At 44.9% G+C, this 13,005-nt stretch overlaps 1 protein-coding gene across 1 annotated transcript in view; it reads left to right on the top strand.

Annotated features, from left to right (window-relative positions):
- The window catches only part of LOC146823048 (uncharacterized), a 567,962-nt gene that overhangs the window by 509,393 nt on the left and 45,564 nt on the right, over positions 1-13,005 (top strand). Inside the window, exon 23 of the mRNA XM_085606614.1 lies at positions 9,602-9,637. Coding sequence (XP_085462740.1) covers positions 9,602-9,637 — 36 coding nt within the window. The remainder of the gene's footprint in view (positions 1-9,601; positions 9,638-13,005) is intronic.

The following is a 13,005-nucleotide window of genomic DNA, read 5'->3' as shown; positions in this document are numbered from 1 at the left end:
ATCCCACTCCATTCAATTTTACCCACTATAATCCACCCATTCTACCCCACTCCAATCTTCCCCACACCAGTCCAATCTACCCACTCAATTTTACCCCACTCTACCCCCACTCCACACCAATCTACACCACTGTACTTTCCCCTAAACTACCCCATTCCACTCTACCCCAATCTACTCGACTCTAATCTATCCCACTCCACCCCATGCCATGCCTTGAATAGTGTACAACTTGGCTAAAACAACTTGCTAATGGCTCTCGCATTAACAGGACCTATTGGCTTTGCCAATGCTAGCTCCTTTGGTTCTGCAAAGCCTTGCTGTCATTCGGGTATGTGTTTTTTCATGAAAATGTCAGGGATGACTACTTGGGATGATGTTCCATATTTTGGCTGATTATTGTTTTGCCGTTTACTGCATGGCTGTCAAGGCTGGCACAAGGAAGCATTAATCGGATGGCAGGCCCAGAGGTAGGTTTGTGTCTGCTGTGTACTGGGGTAGATGCCTTCTTCATCATGACTGCTCTGCATGATGTGCTTATAACAGAAAGTCTAGCTGGGTCTCTGAGTATTTATCATGTTCAGGCATAAGTAACCGGGTCGTCATAATTGCTAGCCTGGCTTGTGTTTACAAACGCACAATGCATATTTACACAATTCAAGTTGCAGCATCTGAAAATGAAAATAAAAAAGAGAAAATAATTCTTAATGTCTGAGGATTGTGTGAGAATGTAGGCATTTCCAAGAAAGGGGGAGGTGAGTTAATATCTGCATTTCTTTATGCAAAAAGGCTTCTAACTGAAGTTAATTCACAACCCAAACCAGAACGCCATGGGCTGTTTCCAGGCTTAGTACACAAATCCTGTTTCAAAGAATCATGATTTATGGCATTCTATCCCACAAATCCACTTCCTCCTGCTCAAAATCATTAGTAAAACACTAATTCAGAGAACGGTAAAATTTCTATTCGTTCTATACCAGAAAGCGTGGCTAAATTGGAAATTACAAATTATGTTAGAATTAAACCTTAATGATTCCCTCACCCACTGACATTTCATAGGCTAAAATCTGGTGAAATTTTCAGGTAGAAAAGGAGTGTAAATGCAGCACTACATCTTGATTTGGCTGTGTTAACTCTGATTCCCAATGTAATTCACTATGTCTTATGCACCCTCAAAAAACACATTGGAAAAATGCAGTATTCCTACATCCCAACATAACTACCACTCATAGGATTAGCAGCTTCAGGTGTGGGTCAGTGAGAGTCGGGGTGTGTGAATCTCAAATGTCCTAATTAGGATAGCAGTGAGATGCATGTTGGAGGGCGGGGATGACCAAGATTGGGGTTGGACTGTTCCCATAATGAACAGGGTAAGTACTGGTTTGCATTAGGTGAGCCTCTGTGTAGAGTGGCATAGTGGGTGAAAAATCATGGGATGGAATGCTTCAACGAGCGATTACCAGTGGTTAAAATATTTGTAAGCATTCATTCCATCATCTTTGGGGTGTTTGATTGCCAGTAGTATGCCCGGAAGCTAAGGCTTGCACAGATTTCCAAGCCTACTACTGCCATGCAAAAAGAACAATGAATGGACAGAATGCTTCACAATGTCAAACATTCACCCCAGTACAGAGATCTGGGCCTAAATCCATAGGTTTTTTTTCTTCATTTTTTTGCTCCCCATCCCTTTCCAGTCCAGACCTAGCCATATTCAATGCAGTCTTGACACTGGTCCCCATGGGAACAGTCCAGCCGGAACTGCCAGGCCAGGTCCTCCCTGGACTGGAAACAAGCATCCTGGGACCGGTTTTGGGGCATCACCCCTCATCAGCCAGGCTTGCTTGTCTCCAGTGGGATGGAGAGCTTGGGACCCACGTCTGGGCATACCCGTCCTACTCGGGGTGACAAATGCAAAAATAACAATTGATGGACAGAATGTTGCACAATGTCAAACATTCACCCCAGTACAGAGATCTCGGCCTAAATCCATAGTTTTTTTCCTTCGTTTCTTTGCTCCCCATGCCTTTCCAGTTCAGACCCAGCCATATGCAATACAGTCTTGAACCTGGTCCCCAGGGGAACAGTCCAGCCAGAACTGTCAGGCCAGGTCCTCCCTGGACTGGAGACAAGCATCCTGGGACCGGTTTCGGAGCATCACCCCATATCAGCCAGGCTAACTTGTCTCCAGTGGAATGGAGCGCATGGGACCCACGTCTGGGCATTCCCATCCCACTCGGGGTGATAAATGCAAAAAGAAAAATTGATGGACAGAATGCTGCACAATGTCAAACATTCACCCAGTACAGAGATCTCGGCCTAAATCCATCATGTGTTTGCTCCCCATGCCTTTCCAGTTCAGACCCAGCCATATGCAAATCAGCCTTGACCGGGAACAGTCCAGCCCGAAACTGAGGTGGCGTGGTGGGCAAAAAAAAAGATGGATTAAAGTCAGATCTGTTGACTGGGGGTGAATGTTTACCTCTTTCCCTTGCTCACTGTGCCACTGGATTCAAGCTAGCCTGGCTGATGAGGGGTGATGCCCCAAATCCGGTCCCAGGATGCTTGTTATCGGTTCAGGGAGGACCTGGCTTGGCAGTATGAGCTGGACTGTTGCCAGGGGGAACAGGGTCAAGACTGATTTACATATGGCTGGGTCCAAACTGGGCTGGCGAAGCAGGCAACAAAAGATGGATTAGACCCTGATCTGTTGACTCGGGGTGAATGTTTGCATTGTACAGCATTCCGTCCATTATCTGTTCTTTTTGCATTTGTTGCCCTAAGTGGGAAGGGTATGCCCAGACGTGGGTCCCGTGCTCGCTGCACTACTGGATTCAAGCTAGCCTGGCTGATGAGGGGTGATACCCCAAAACTGGTCCCAGGATGCTTGTTCCCGGTCCAGGGAGGACCTGGCTTGGCAGTTCGGGATGAACTGTTCCCAGGAGGAACAGGGTCAAGGCTGATTTACATATGGCTGGATCCAAACTGGGGTGGCGTGGTGGGCAAAAAACTGATGGATTAAACCCAGATCTGTTGACTGGGGGGTGAATGTTTGCATTGTTCAGCATTCCCTCCATTGTGAGTTCTTTTTGCATTTGTCACTCTAAGTGGGAAGCGTATGCCCAGACGTGGGTCCTGTGCTCACTGCACCATTGGATTCAAGCTAGCCTGGCTGATAAGGGGTGATGCCCCAAAATCAGTCCCAGGATGCTTGTTTCCAGTCCAGGGAGGGCCTGGCTTGGCAGTTTGGGCTGGACTGTTCCCAGGAGAAACAGGGTCAAGCCTGATTTGCATATGGCTGGGTCCAAACTGGGGTGGCATGGAGGGCAAAAAAACGATGGATTAAACCCAGATCTGTTGACTGGGGGTAAATGTTTGCATTGTTCAGCATTCAATTCATCATCTGTTCTTTTTGCATTTGTTTCTTTTAGTGGGAACAATATGCCCAGACGTGGGTCCCATGCTCACTGCGCCACTGGATTCAAGCTAGCCTGACTGATGAAGGGTGATTCCCCGAAACCGGTCCCAGGATGCTTAGTCCCGGTCCAGGGAGGACTGGGCTTGGCAGTTCGGGCTGGACTGTTCCCAGGAGGAACAGGGTCAAGCCTGATTTGCATATGGCTGGGTCCAAACCGGGGTGGCATGGTGGGCAAAAAAACGATGGATTGAACCCAGATCTGTTGACTGGGGGTGAATGTTTGCATTGTTCAGCATTCCGTCCATTATATGTTCTTTTTGCATTTGTCGCCCTAAGTGGGAAGGGTATGTCCAAATGTGGGTCCCATGCTCACTGCTCCACTGGATTCAAGCTAGCCTGGCTGATGAAGGGTGTTTCCCGGAAACTGGTCCCAGGATGCTTGTTTGCGGTCCAGGGAGGACATGGCTTGGCAGTTTGGGCTGGACTGTTCCCATGAAGAACAGGGTCAAGACTGATTTGCATATGGCTGGGTCCAAACTGGGGTGGCGTGGTGGTCAAAAAAGCAATGGATTAAACCCAGATCTGTTGACTGGGGGTGAATGTTTGCATTGTTCAGCTTCCGTCCATCATCTGGGCTTGCGCTGCTTTCCAAGCCTATACTGCCAATTTTGGTGGGATTCCAAAGGGCAGGCAATGTGCATTCATTCAAGGATTACTTCTATGGATACAGAACTACTGCTTTTTTGGTGAACCCGTCAATACATTTAATTTCTCAATCCAATAAATGAACAAGTTAAAACCTCTCAGCAAATCAGGAATGACAAGGAAAATCAACACAGACCTGACAGATCCCAACTCAAGATCTACAGACCCAACTACCAAGCCAAGAATGCATGCATTGAGGGTGTCACACCTCAAACAACCCCCAATTCCCATTGAATCTACACCCCTGTGTGGAACTAATGCATTGGTATTGCTGCCCGTGTTGTGATATAGGTCTATGCAGTGAATCAAACAGAGGTGAAGCTGCAGGACGAGGACTATTGGACAGGAAGTGAACTTCCACGGTATAGTAGCTTTGTGGGTATTCACAACTCTCTCCCGTGGCGTTTTCACACACAATTTAAACATAAAATATTAGAGCCTGAAGGAATAACATAAATTTGTGGGGAAGGAAATCCTCCACCTAGAAATATATTCTCCAGATAGAGATATGAAGAAAATATAAAATTAAGGTTCATTTGTACCTTGCATGAATATCAACGTTTTTTTACATTATATTTAGTAAAGTAAAAGTGTAGTTTAATCAAAATCGTGTTTTTCTCATATGTTCACACTTTTATTTCGTAATACTGCCACCTAGTGTTCATATGAGTAGTCGGAGGTTTAACACATTTAAAAGAAATGCACCAAATTGATTTAGAAAAAGTAAATGGCTAGTCAGATAACATGTATGAAATGTCAACGATTTACATTATATATTTAGTAAAGTATAAGTGTAGTTTAATGAGAATCGTGTTTTCTCATATCTTCACACTTTTGTGTAATAGCGCCACCTAGTGTGCATATGAGTATTTGGAGGTTAAAAACATTTAAAAGAAATGTACCCAACTAATTTAGAAATAAAATAGATAGCTCGATAACAAGTGTGAAATTAATTTGAACTTCTAAAGAATATGTTTGGAGTCAGATTCACAAATAAACTGAAATTCAGCAAAATGCGACATGAACCTGGTTTTATTCTCTCTAGTAAACAAGATGCTCCATAGTTCAAATTCCTAATACTTTTTAACATAAAACAAACAAAATCCAATAGCAATACAAAAATGCACACGTTCATCAACATGTTTGCAAAAATTCACAGGTTGTGGTCGAGGTTCACAACATACTTTTTCCGGGAAATAGCATTGTAAGTCGGACTGTGAGTGAGCAAACTGCACAAGCGAATATTGCTCACGGTCATTGTTTTACTTTTTCACGTATAATGACAGTGGTGCAGCATCAGCTGCATACAACATCATGCCCCAATTATGAATCGGTAAAAAGTTACTAGGATGTATTATCATACATTGTACGGGCTATTACAAGTTTCAAATCTGGATGGGGAACGATGTGAGGAAATCGGTATTACAACACTTAGTTCCTCATAAAATCCGTGAATTTCAGCCCTTTTTCTGAGGATATGTTTTATCGGGTTGACCTGGTGGATTTGTCACACGGTATTACGTGATTTTACGAAATGTCGTAAAACCACGTTATGCTGCATGACTCATAACTTCGAGTTGGGTGGAAACTCCTGTTTTCTCCAAAATCCAAAATAAGAGGTCACTTCATTCATACTCATAATGAGGGCCAGGGCCAGTTCTAGAATTTTTGGGGCCCCGCACTAATTTACATAATTGACACCTTCAGGGCTTCGGAAGCTGCTTTGTGCAGATTCCTCCTGGGCCGCAGCTCCCCTCGCTGCCTCCTACAAGCACCTCTTTCACATCTCCTATCGGGCTGAATGTGTGAGAATAGCTTGGAGGCTGAGAGTTAAAACTGTGCAGATGGTAAAGTGCTTACAAAGGTGTCCCGCAGTGTCTCTCAATGGGCAGCCGGGAAGGAGGCCTAATTGCAGGACAAAATGCGTCTCCTTGCAACTAGCACAAGGTGAAGTGTTCCCCTCCCCAAGGCCACCCCATGGCCTCCCCACAGCATCCCTGAGAGGCCCAGGGTGGGGGCCCCTTCCTGTAAGCCCAGTTGCAAACAGACACCTTTCTTCAATGGGATAAGCACAGGTACAAGAGTTTTGGTGGTGTGTTGCACTGGTGCGGGGCCCCATGCTGGTTGGCTGAGTGTGAGGCCCTGGGCAGCTGCCATGCCCAGCGCAGGTCCTGATGAGAGTAGAGGAAACATAAACGGGAAGCACCAATTTTAGGTAATCTTGCAGGAAAAGTCAATACCAAAGAAATTTGATGAGAATGTTACTGGTTTCACCCCTTTCCTTCATCTTTGAGAGGGGATGACCAGATTCTAATTAGTTAAATAAGGGCCTTCATTGGGTATTATGATGGGAGGCATTGTTTTAATCATGAAGGTGCTTTTCCAGAGATGGATTTATCTACTATGGTCAGGCTTTTAAACCGGATCTGTGATAGTGCTTAACTCTGTTTTGGAAACAACAACAAGGTGATGGATGAAATGCTGAAATGTAATCTCAGCAACTGACAATCGCTCAGGGCTGCATCCCAATCCATCGTTTTTCACCCACCATGCCAACTCAGTTTGGACCCAGCCATATGCAAATCAGGCTTTACTCTGCTCCTCATGGGAACAGTCAATGAATAGATGAAACACTACTTAAGTGTTATAATCTGCTGTCTTGTCATGCCTTCCCTCATCTGTTCAACTATGAGGCCATGGAATGTTGCAGTGTGATTATAAGGCTGGATTGGCAGTTACAGAGAGGGAGCGGAGCAGAGAGGATGCTGCTTCTGGTGAAATAAACAATTGGGAGGAAGAGGAAACAGGTGGGAAATTACAGACAAGTAAGCAATTCACGCAGTGGTCGCCTCCAACCCTACCACAAAAGTGAAGAAAACACCTGTACTTTGGCCGCACATACCACATACAAACAAAACTAAAAACACCACAACTAATGGCCAACCTTGTCACAACCAAGGATGGCTCCATTGTGGATGCCTCTGATTTTGCATGGCACAAGATGACGATGAGTACAGCTTCATCCAGACAGTGAAAGTGTATTTCCTGCAGTCCTGTAGCTGGAGAGTGGAGACCCAAGTACTGAGATGAGGAGGATGGACAGGACTCCCTTAAGGAGTTCCAAAAGGGCCCTGTTAGCAAAGGACTGCTGATTAGACCTTCTGGGGCACTGCCATTTGGTAGATGTTAAGGCTTCACTTTCTGTTGGTCAAGCGGAGGAAGTTGCTAGGCAGGGACTGGACTTTTATGTGTCTCTGATTGCTTTTTCAGGAAGGCTGATGACAAACAGTAGCAGAAAACGTGGTGGCCGATCCTTTTCATATAATGGTGCCACCGGTTGGAATGCTCTTCCGCTTCAAATACGGAAGGAACCTAACCTTTTATCCTTCCGCAGGTTACTAAAAACTTGGCTGTTTTAGCTTCCTTTCCTTGTCTCCTGTTCCTTGCCTATCTGTCTGCAGCGTTGGGAGGCCTACGGGTAGCCATCGCGCTTTATAAATGTAAAAAAAAAAAAAGAACACAGCTTAATACAACCCTTTATGTCACACGGGAGACATTGTTTACATCGAATGCGCTACAACGCATTCCATTACAATGCGGTCGTTACAACAACCACATTGTTACAATGACCACATTGTTACAATGCGAGCCATTACATCGCAAGTCGTTTCAACAACTTGCTGTAGGGGGTGCGCTGGTGTTGTATTTACAATCCAACACCTTCCCGAATGTTGCACAAACTGGAGTAGGAATAGTAAATTATACTATTCCTAAATCCAGCGCACCCCCTACAGCAAGTCATTGTAACGACTTGCGATGTAATAGTTCACGTTGTAATGGAATGCGATGTAGCGCATTTGTTGTAAAGATATATATTCATGTCACACCCATCCGAGTGTGTAGTATTAAGTACCGATGTGATATTAAGTACTTTTTGTTCCATAAAAGGTGAGCACATGGCTGGACAATAAGTTAATGTATCAGTTGACTCTCTGAAGGCTGTCACTGCTCAACCTCGTTACCCTGCGAGTCAAGTGCAGAAAGGGTTGTACTTGGCCCAGTTTGATGAGATATAGTATTATGGATGCTAGGACACAAGGGCAGACAACCACTACCACACTGGTTGGGGCCCACTAACCAGTGTGCCCTGTGCCACCCAAACAGGGCCTGACATCCTGTCCTTAAAAAATAGAGGTATTTTTTCCATTACCTTCCTTGTTTAGCCACAGTAAGCAGTGTTGATGAATTTAATTGTACACATGGTAGGTTAGCAGTGTTGATGAATTAATTATATACATGGGCAACACAAGGGTGTCTTCTCTAAATGGTAGGAGGCAGTGATGGACTATTTAGCCATTGTAAAACCATCCGTAATCGGATTAAATCCCAGAAATTGATTACCATCAGTAGATGAATGGCATAAGAACAAGAAAGCTTTTTCATTCATGTCAAATCCAGTCTGGGCAATTTAGCAGCAGTGAGGTGTTTTGGGCATTACTAATTACTTATGAGTCTGTTTGCCCTTTATTTCTAATTTATGGCGGCCATTTAAAATGGAGAAAATGAATCGCCTTTGAGTCCTTAGGCCTCTCATGTATTGATGGTGACCCTCTCCTGGGATTTGGACACATTACAGAAGGTGTTACTGTAGCAAGGGGTCCTAGATGCTTTCTATCCATTGATGCAATATCCTCTTAATCATCTAATTCTCTCTTTTGGGGATTAAAGAATGCCATTCTGTCCTGAGGAGGTCTTGTACACTGAAACATCGGCATTGCTTCGGCTATTAATTGTAAATAAGACTTCACCTTCCCTACTTGAATGAATTACTTAGATGGAGTAGGATATAATAGTTTGATAGCAGGTTTTTATCACGCAACTCTGTGATTTTTATGTACGCTGCCTTCTTGTCTTTCATTTTTAATATACATATTTATTTAAGTACAACAACACATTAAACATTTGTAGCTTTGAAATTTTTTAATTCAAGCTATTCATGTATGGTTTAACAATAATAATTACATTCATTTGTTTGATTGATAGTATAGGATAGTTTCTTTGAAAGCATTATTGGGTAGGAAGACCATACAAGGAGCACAAAAGAGCAGCCAAAAGCCTGCATGCTGTGCTACACTAAACTTTGATATAGATAAATACATTTTTTGCTACCCATTCATGTAAATGAAACATCTTAGAGGACATCCCTCTATCCATATAATGGAAGTTACAAACATTGCCATAAACCACAAGATTTTCTTTCAACTTCACAAGGCTGCTCATAGGATGGTAAAAAGCTAAACGGCTCAAATGCAATTGGCGTATCAGAAAGCCCAGCGGAACATGAGATGGAACAATCAGGAATGCTCAGCACAATGTAAATAAACATCTGTTTAGCACTATATTGAGAGAGGTAAAGAAAAGGTGGAAAGTAAAAAAAGACTTCTTCACCAATCTAGGTAACTAATTTTATTTTGTCTCTTGCAGGGCGCACAAGGCGATGATGGCATGAAAGGAGCACAGGTGATATTTCTGCCCTCTCAAAATTTCCAAGCATGTCAATGTATTTTACTTTTTTTAATAATTCTCTTGTAGAAAATAGTTTTGGTATGTAATCCAGATTCCCCTTATTTAACTAACATTTAACCCCTTGCCATGAGTTGGAGTCTGGGATCACCCTCTGCAAATGCCTCGCTAAGTAAATGGGAGAAGCAGCTATATGCACTTTGGGGCAGCTTGGGAGCAATCAGTGAAAAGCATGCTTTGCTTTGACATTTACAGCAGTAGTGATCATGTTTATTGCACAGCAGAATAGACAATACATTCATAGTTACAATAGAAATGTATCTGTCAGTACTAACATTTCAATAAACCGCTTAAATAAGGCATTATAAAATAAAATAGTAAACGAAAGTCCAGATTATCGGTCCTAAAATAGAATGTAAAACAATATTAATCACAGCTTCTGAACAATATAAAATAAGTATTTAAGAAAAACGTATTGCATGATCATTTTACTTAGTTGTGTCCCTCTTGTTCAGATAAACTTTACAAAGCTACTAATATTATCAGAGTTCAGTCCCTCTTCGAAACGTTAGTTCCAGAGTCTGGTTCACTTTTTAATACCTATTTAACTAAGCATATTTAACTTTAGCATGGTAAAGAGCTGGTGAACTGTGGATTATTTGCTCAATATCTTCCAAAACCTTACATAGAGTCCGTATATAGTGTGCACGTTCACCAGGCACTCCTTTCTGCGGTCTCAGTTGTCTCCAAGACACGCACACAATGATCAGCCAATCACCTCCACAGTCCCAGGTTGCACCAAACCACGCACACTGCTTCACTGAGACTTACTCCAACTCCGGTGCCCCGATATCCAGGCGCTCTTTACCAACGCCCCCGGCCGCACCATGACAGGCTCACTGTGTCCGAGCCTCACTTCTCCTCCGGTGCACTCGATGACCAGGCGCTCTTCACCAGCGCCTCCGGTGCACCCCGACATGCACCCTGCGCGTCCGAGACTCACTCCACTTCCGATGCACATGTTGATCAGGCACTATTCACCAACGCCTCCTGTGCACCACGACACACACCCTGCGCGTCCGAGACTCCTTCCACCTCTGATGCACACGCCGACCAGGCGCTCTTCACCAACACCTGTGGTGCACCACAACACGCACCCTGCGCGTCTGAGTCTCACTTCACCTCCAGTGCACACACTGACCAGGCGCTCCTCACCAACGCCTCCTGTGCACCACGACACGCACCCAGTGTGTCCGAGACTCTCTCCACCTTCGGTGCACACGTTGACCAGGTACTCCTCACCAGTGCCTCCTGTGCACCACGACACACACCCAGCGCGTCCGAGTCTCACTTCTCTTCCGTGTGTCCAAGATCACAGGGCACACCTTCCGAGGGTCTCAAGCTGCCACATCACACGCCCACTGCATCGCTTGAAACTTCTCCGGAAACTTTTATGTTCCTGTGCTTCCAAACAGGGAGCCAGCTCACCTCGGGCCCTTGTGGTAAAAAGACACAGCACAAAGCACAGTCTTCTTCAAGCAGGGGGACCCAGCTCACGAAGCACAGTTCCAATAGCCTGTTCCTTGGTTAAAACAGCAAACTGCAGACCAGCCCCAGATCACGAAGCAAGGGTTGGTCCTTCCCCAGCAGTCTCTTCAGTTGTTCCTTCCTTAGCAGTGGTTCCTCTTGACCACGAAATGGGTCTAAGCCTTTTCAGTCTCAATCCATTTCTATTCCAACGTTCAGGGGCCTCAGCTCTCATAGTTATACCCCTAAATGTCTTTGAAGTTCGTTTGTGCTCAGGGGTCCCTGACCCCTGCCTAAATCAGTTCTGGATGTCTCCCTCCCAGTGTCACCATTCTCCCTTTGACACTGGGGGTCTGGATCCTTAATCACTCAGCAGGAGACAGGTCAATTGTTTTATAGCAGCAACCCAGGACTCTTCACCTCCCGGGGCTTCTCCTCGCCTACTCTCCAGATGCCAGTCAGCCTGGTGCCATCTCAACCCCTCCCTGGGTCAAGACTTTCTCCAGCTCCTCTCACCTCTCAGATCCAGTGAATCCACATTCAGCAGAGACAAACAGAAATGCTTAAAGCACAAAACTCAGCCACTTTCTAAAAGAGTGGTTTCTGAACACACAGTGACAAAACCACTTTCATAGAAAGATGTGTTATGACACTGTGAGTTCATACATACTAAACTTCACCTCCCCATTTTAAACTTATAGGAAACTAGGCTAACAAAACACAATACCCAGCCACCCCCATTCTGTCCTATGGGCAGGATGGCCTTTCACCAGTGAAAACGAAATGGAGTGCTTTTTCACTGTCAGGACAAAGCACACACCTCAGTATATGTCCTGCCTTTAACTTAGACTGCACCTTGCCCAGGGGTTACCCGGGACCTACCACAGGGGTGCCCACTGTGTACACAAAAGGGAAAGTAAGGCCGGACAGGTGGTTGCACTTGTCAGGACAACATGCTAACTTAGCAAACTGCGCGCAGGCCCTACACTGCAGGCCTGAGTTCCCTTCTCCGCGCACCTTTGCATTACTAGCCCTGGCACACAGAATGCACATCACTAGGGACTTTACTAGTAAGGCAAACATACCAATCATGGCCAACCAATTACCATTTCACTTTACCCAGGGAACACTTGTACTTTGACACTGAGCAACAGTGGCAAAAGACCCAAAGCATCTAAATTGGCAACTCTATGTCAGGAAAACGGTCTAGGGGGAAAGCAAAAAGTTTTAGGGATCTTTAGCCAAAAAGGCCAAGTCCTACACACCTATCCCCTCTGTTGAGGGTAGTGGTATGAGATTTTGCCTTAAGATCCATTTACAGTGAAAGTTAGGGGAAGTTAAGTTGGCCAAATAAGGAGTTCCAATGTACAGCACATGTTTTATGGGGAAACACAGAGTCTTAAAATCATCAATATCATTTAGGCTAAAATGGGGGGCGACCACAAAAATGGGGCCATTTTTCACAACACTGTTCTGCAATGTGGACAGAGGGGGATTGCAGAAATAATGCCAGCTCCTCTTACGTGGGCAGTAAAACAGATTGATTCTACCGCCTGCCAACATCTATTTCACATGGGGCTCCAGTGAAGTACTGTGAATACTTCAGTCCACCCTGCCATGGGTGAGGTGGATGCATGATGTCTGTTAGCCCCGTGACCAGTTTGTGAAGTGCATATGCCTGCCCTGCACTGTAAAACCAAAATATGTTAAAGTGCCATCAAATGCAGCAGTGGCTCTAATTTGTGTGGGTGAGTGTCAACACATGCTGTGGTTGACCACCCACTGTGCGGACGAAGTGTGTGTCTGAGTGGAGATTCTATGACCAGAGCAAACACAAC

Source organism: Triturus cristatus, chromosome 5_2 (genome assembly GCF_964204655.1).
Source record: "Triturus cristatus chromosome 5_2, aTriCri1.1, whole genome shotgun sequence".
NCBI classification, from domain to species: Eukaryota; Metazoa; Chordata; class Amphibia; order Caudata; family Salamandridae; genus Triturus; species Triturus cristatus.
This window is presented reverse-complemented; position numbering and strand designations above follow the sequence as displayed.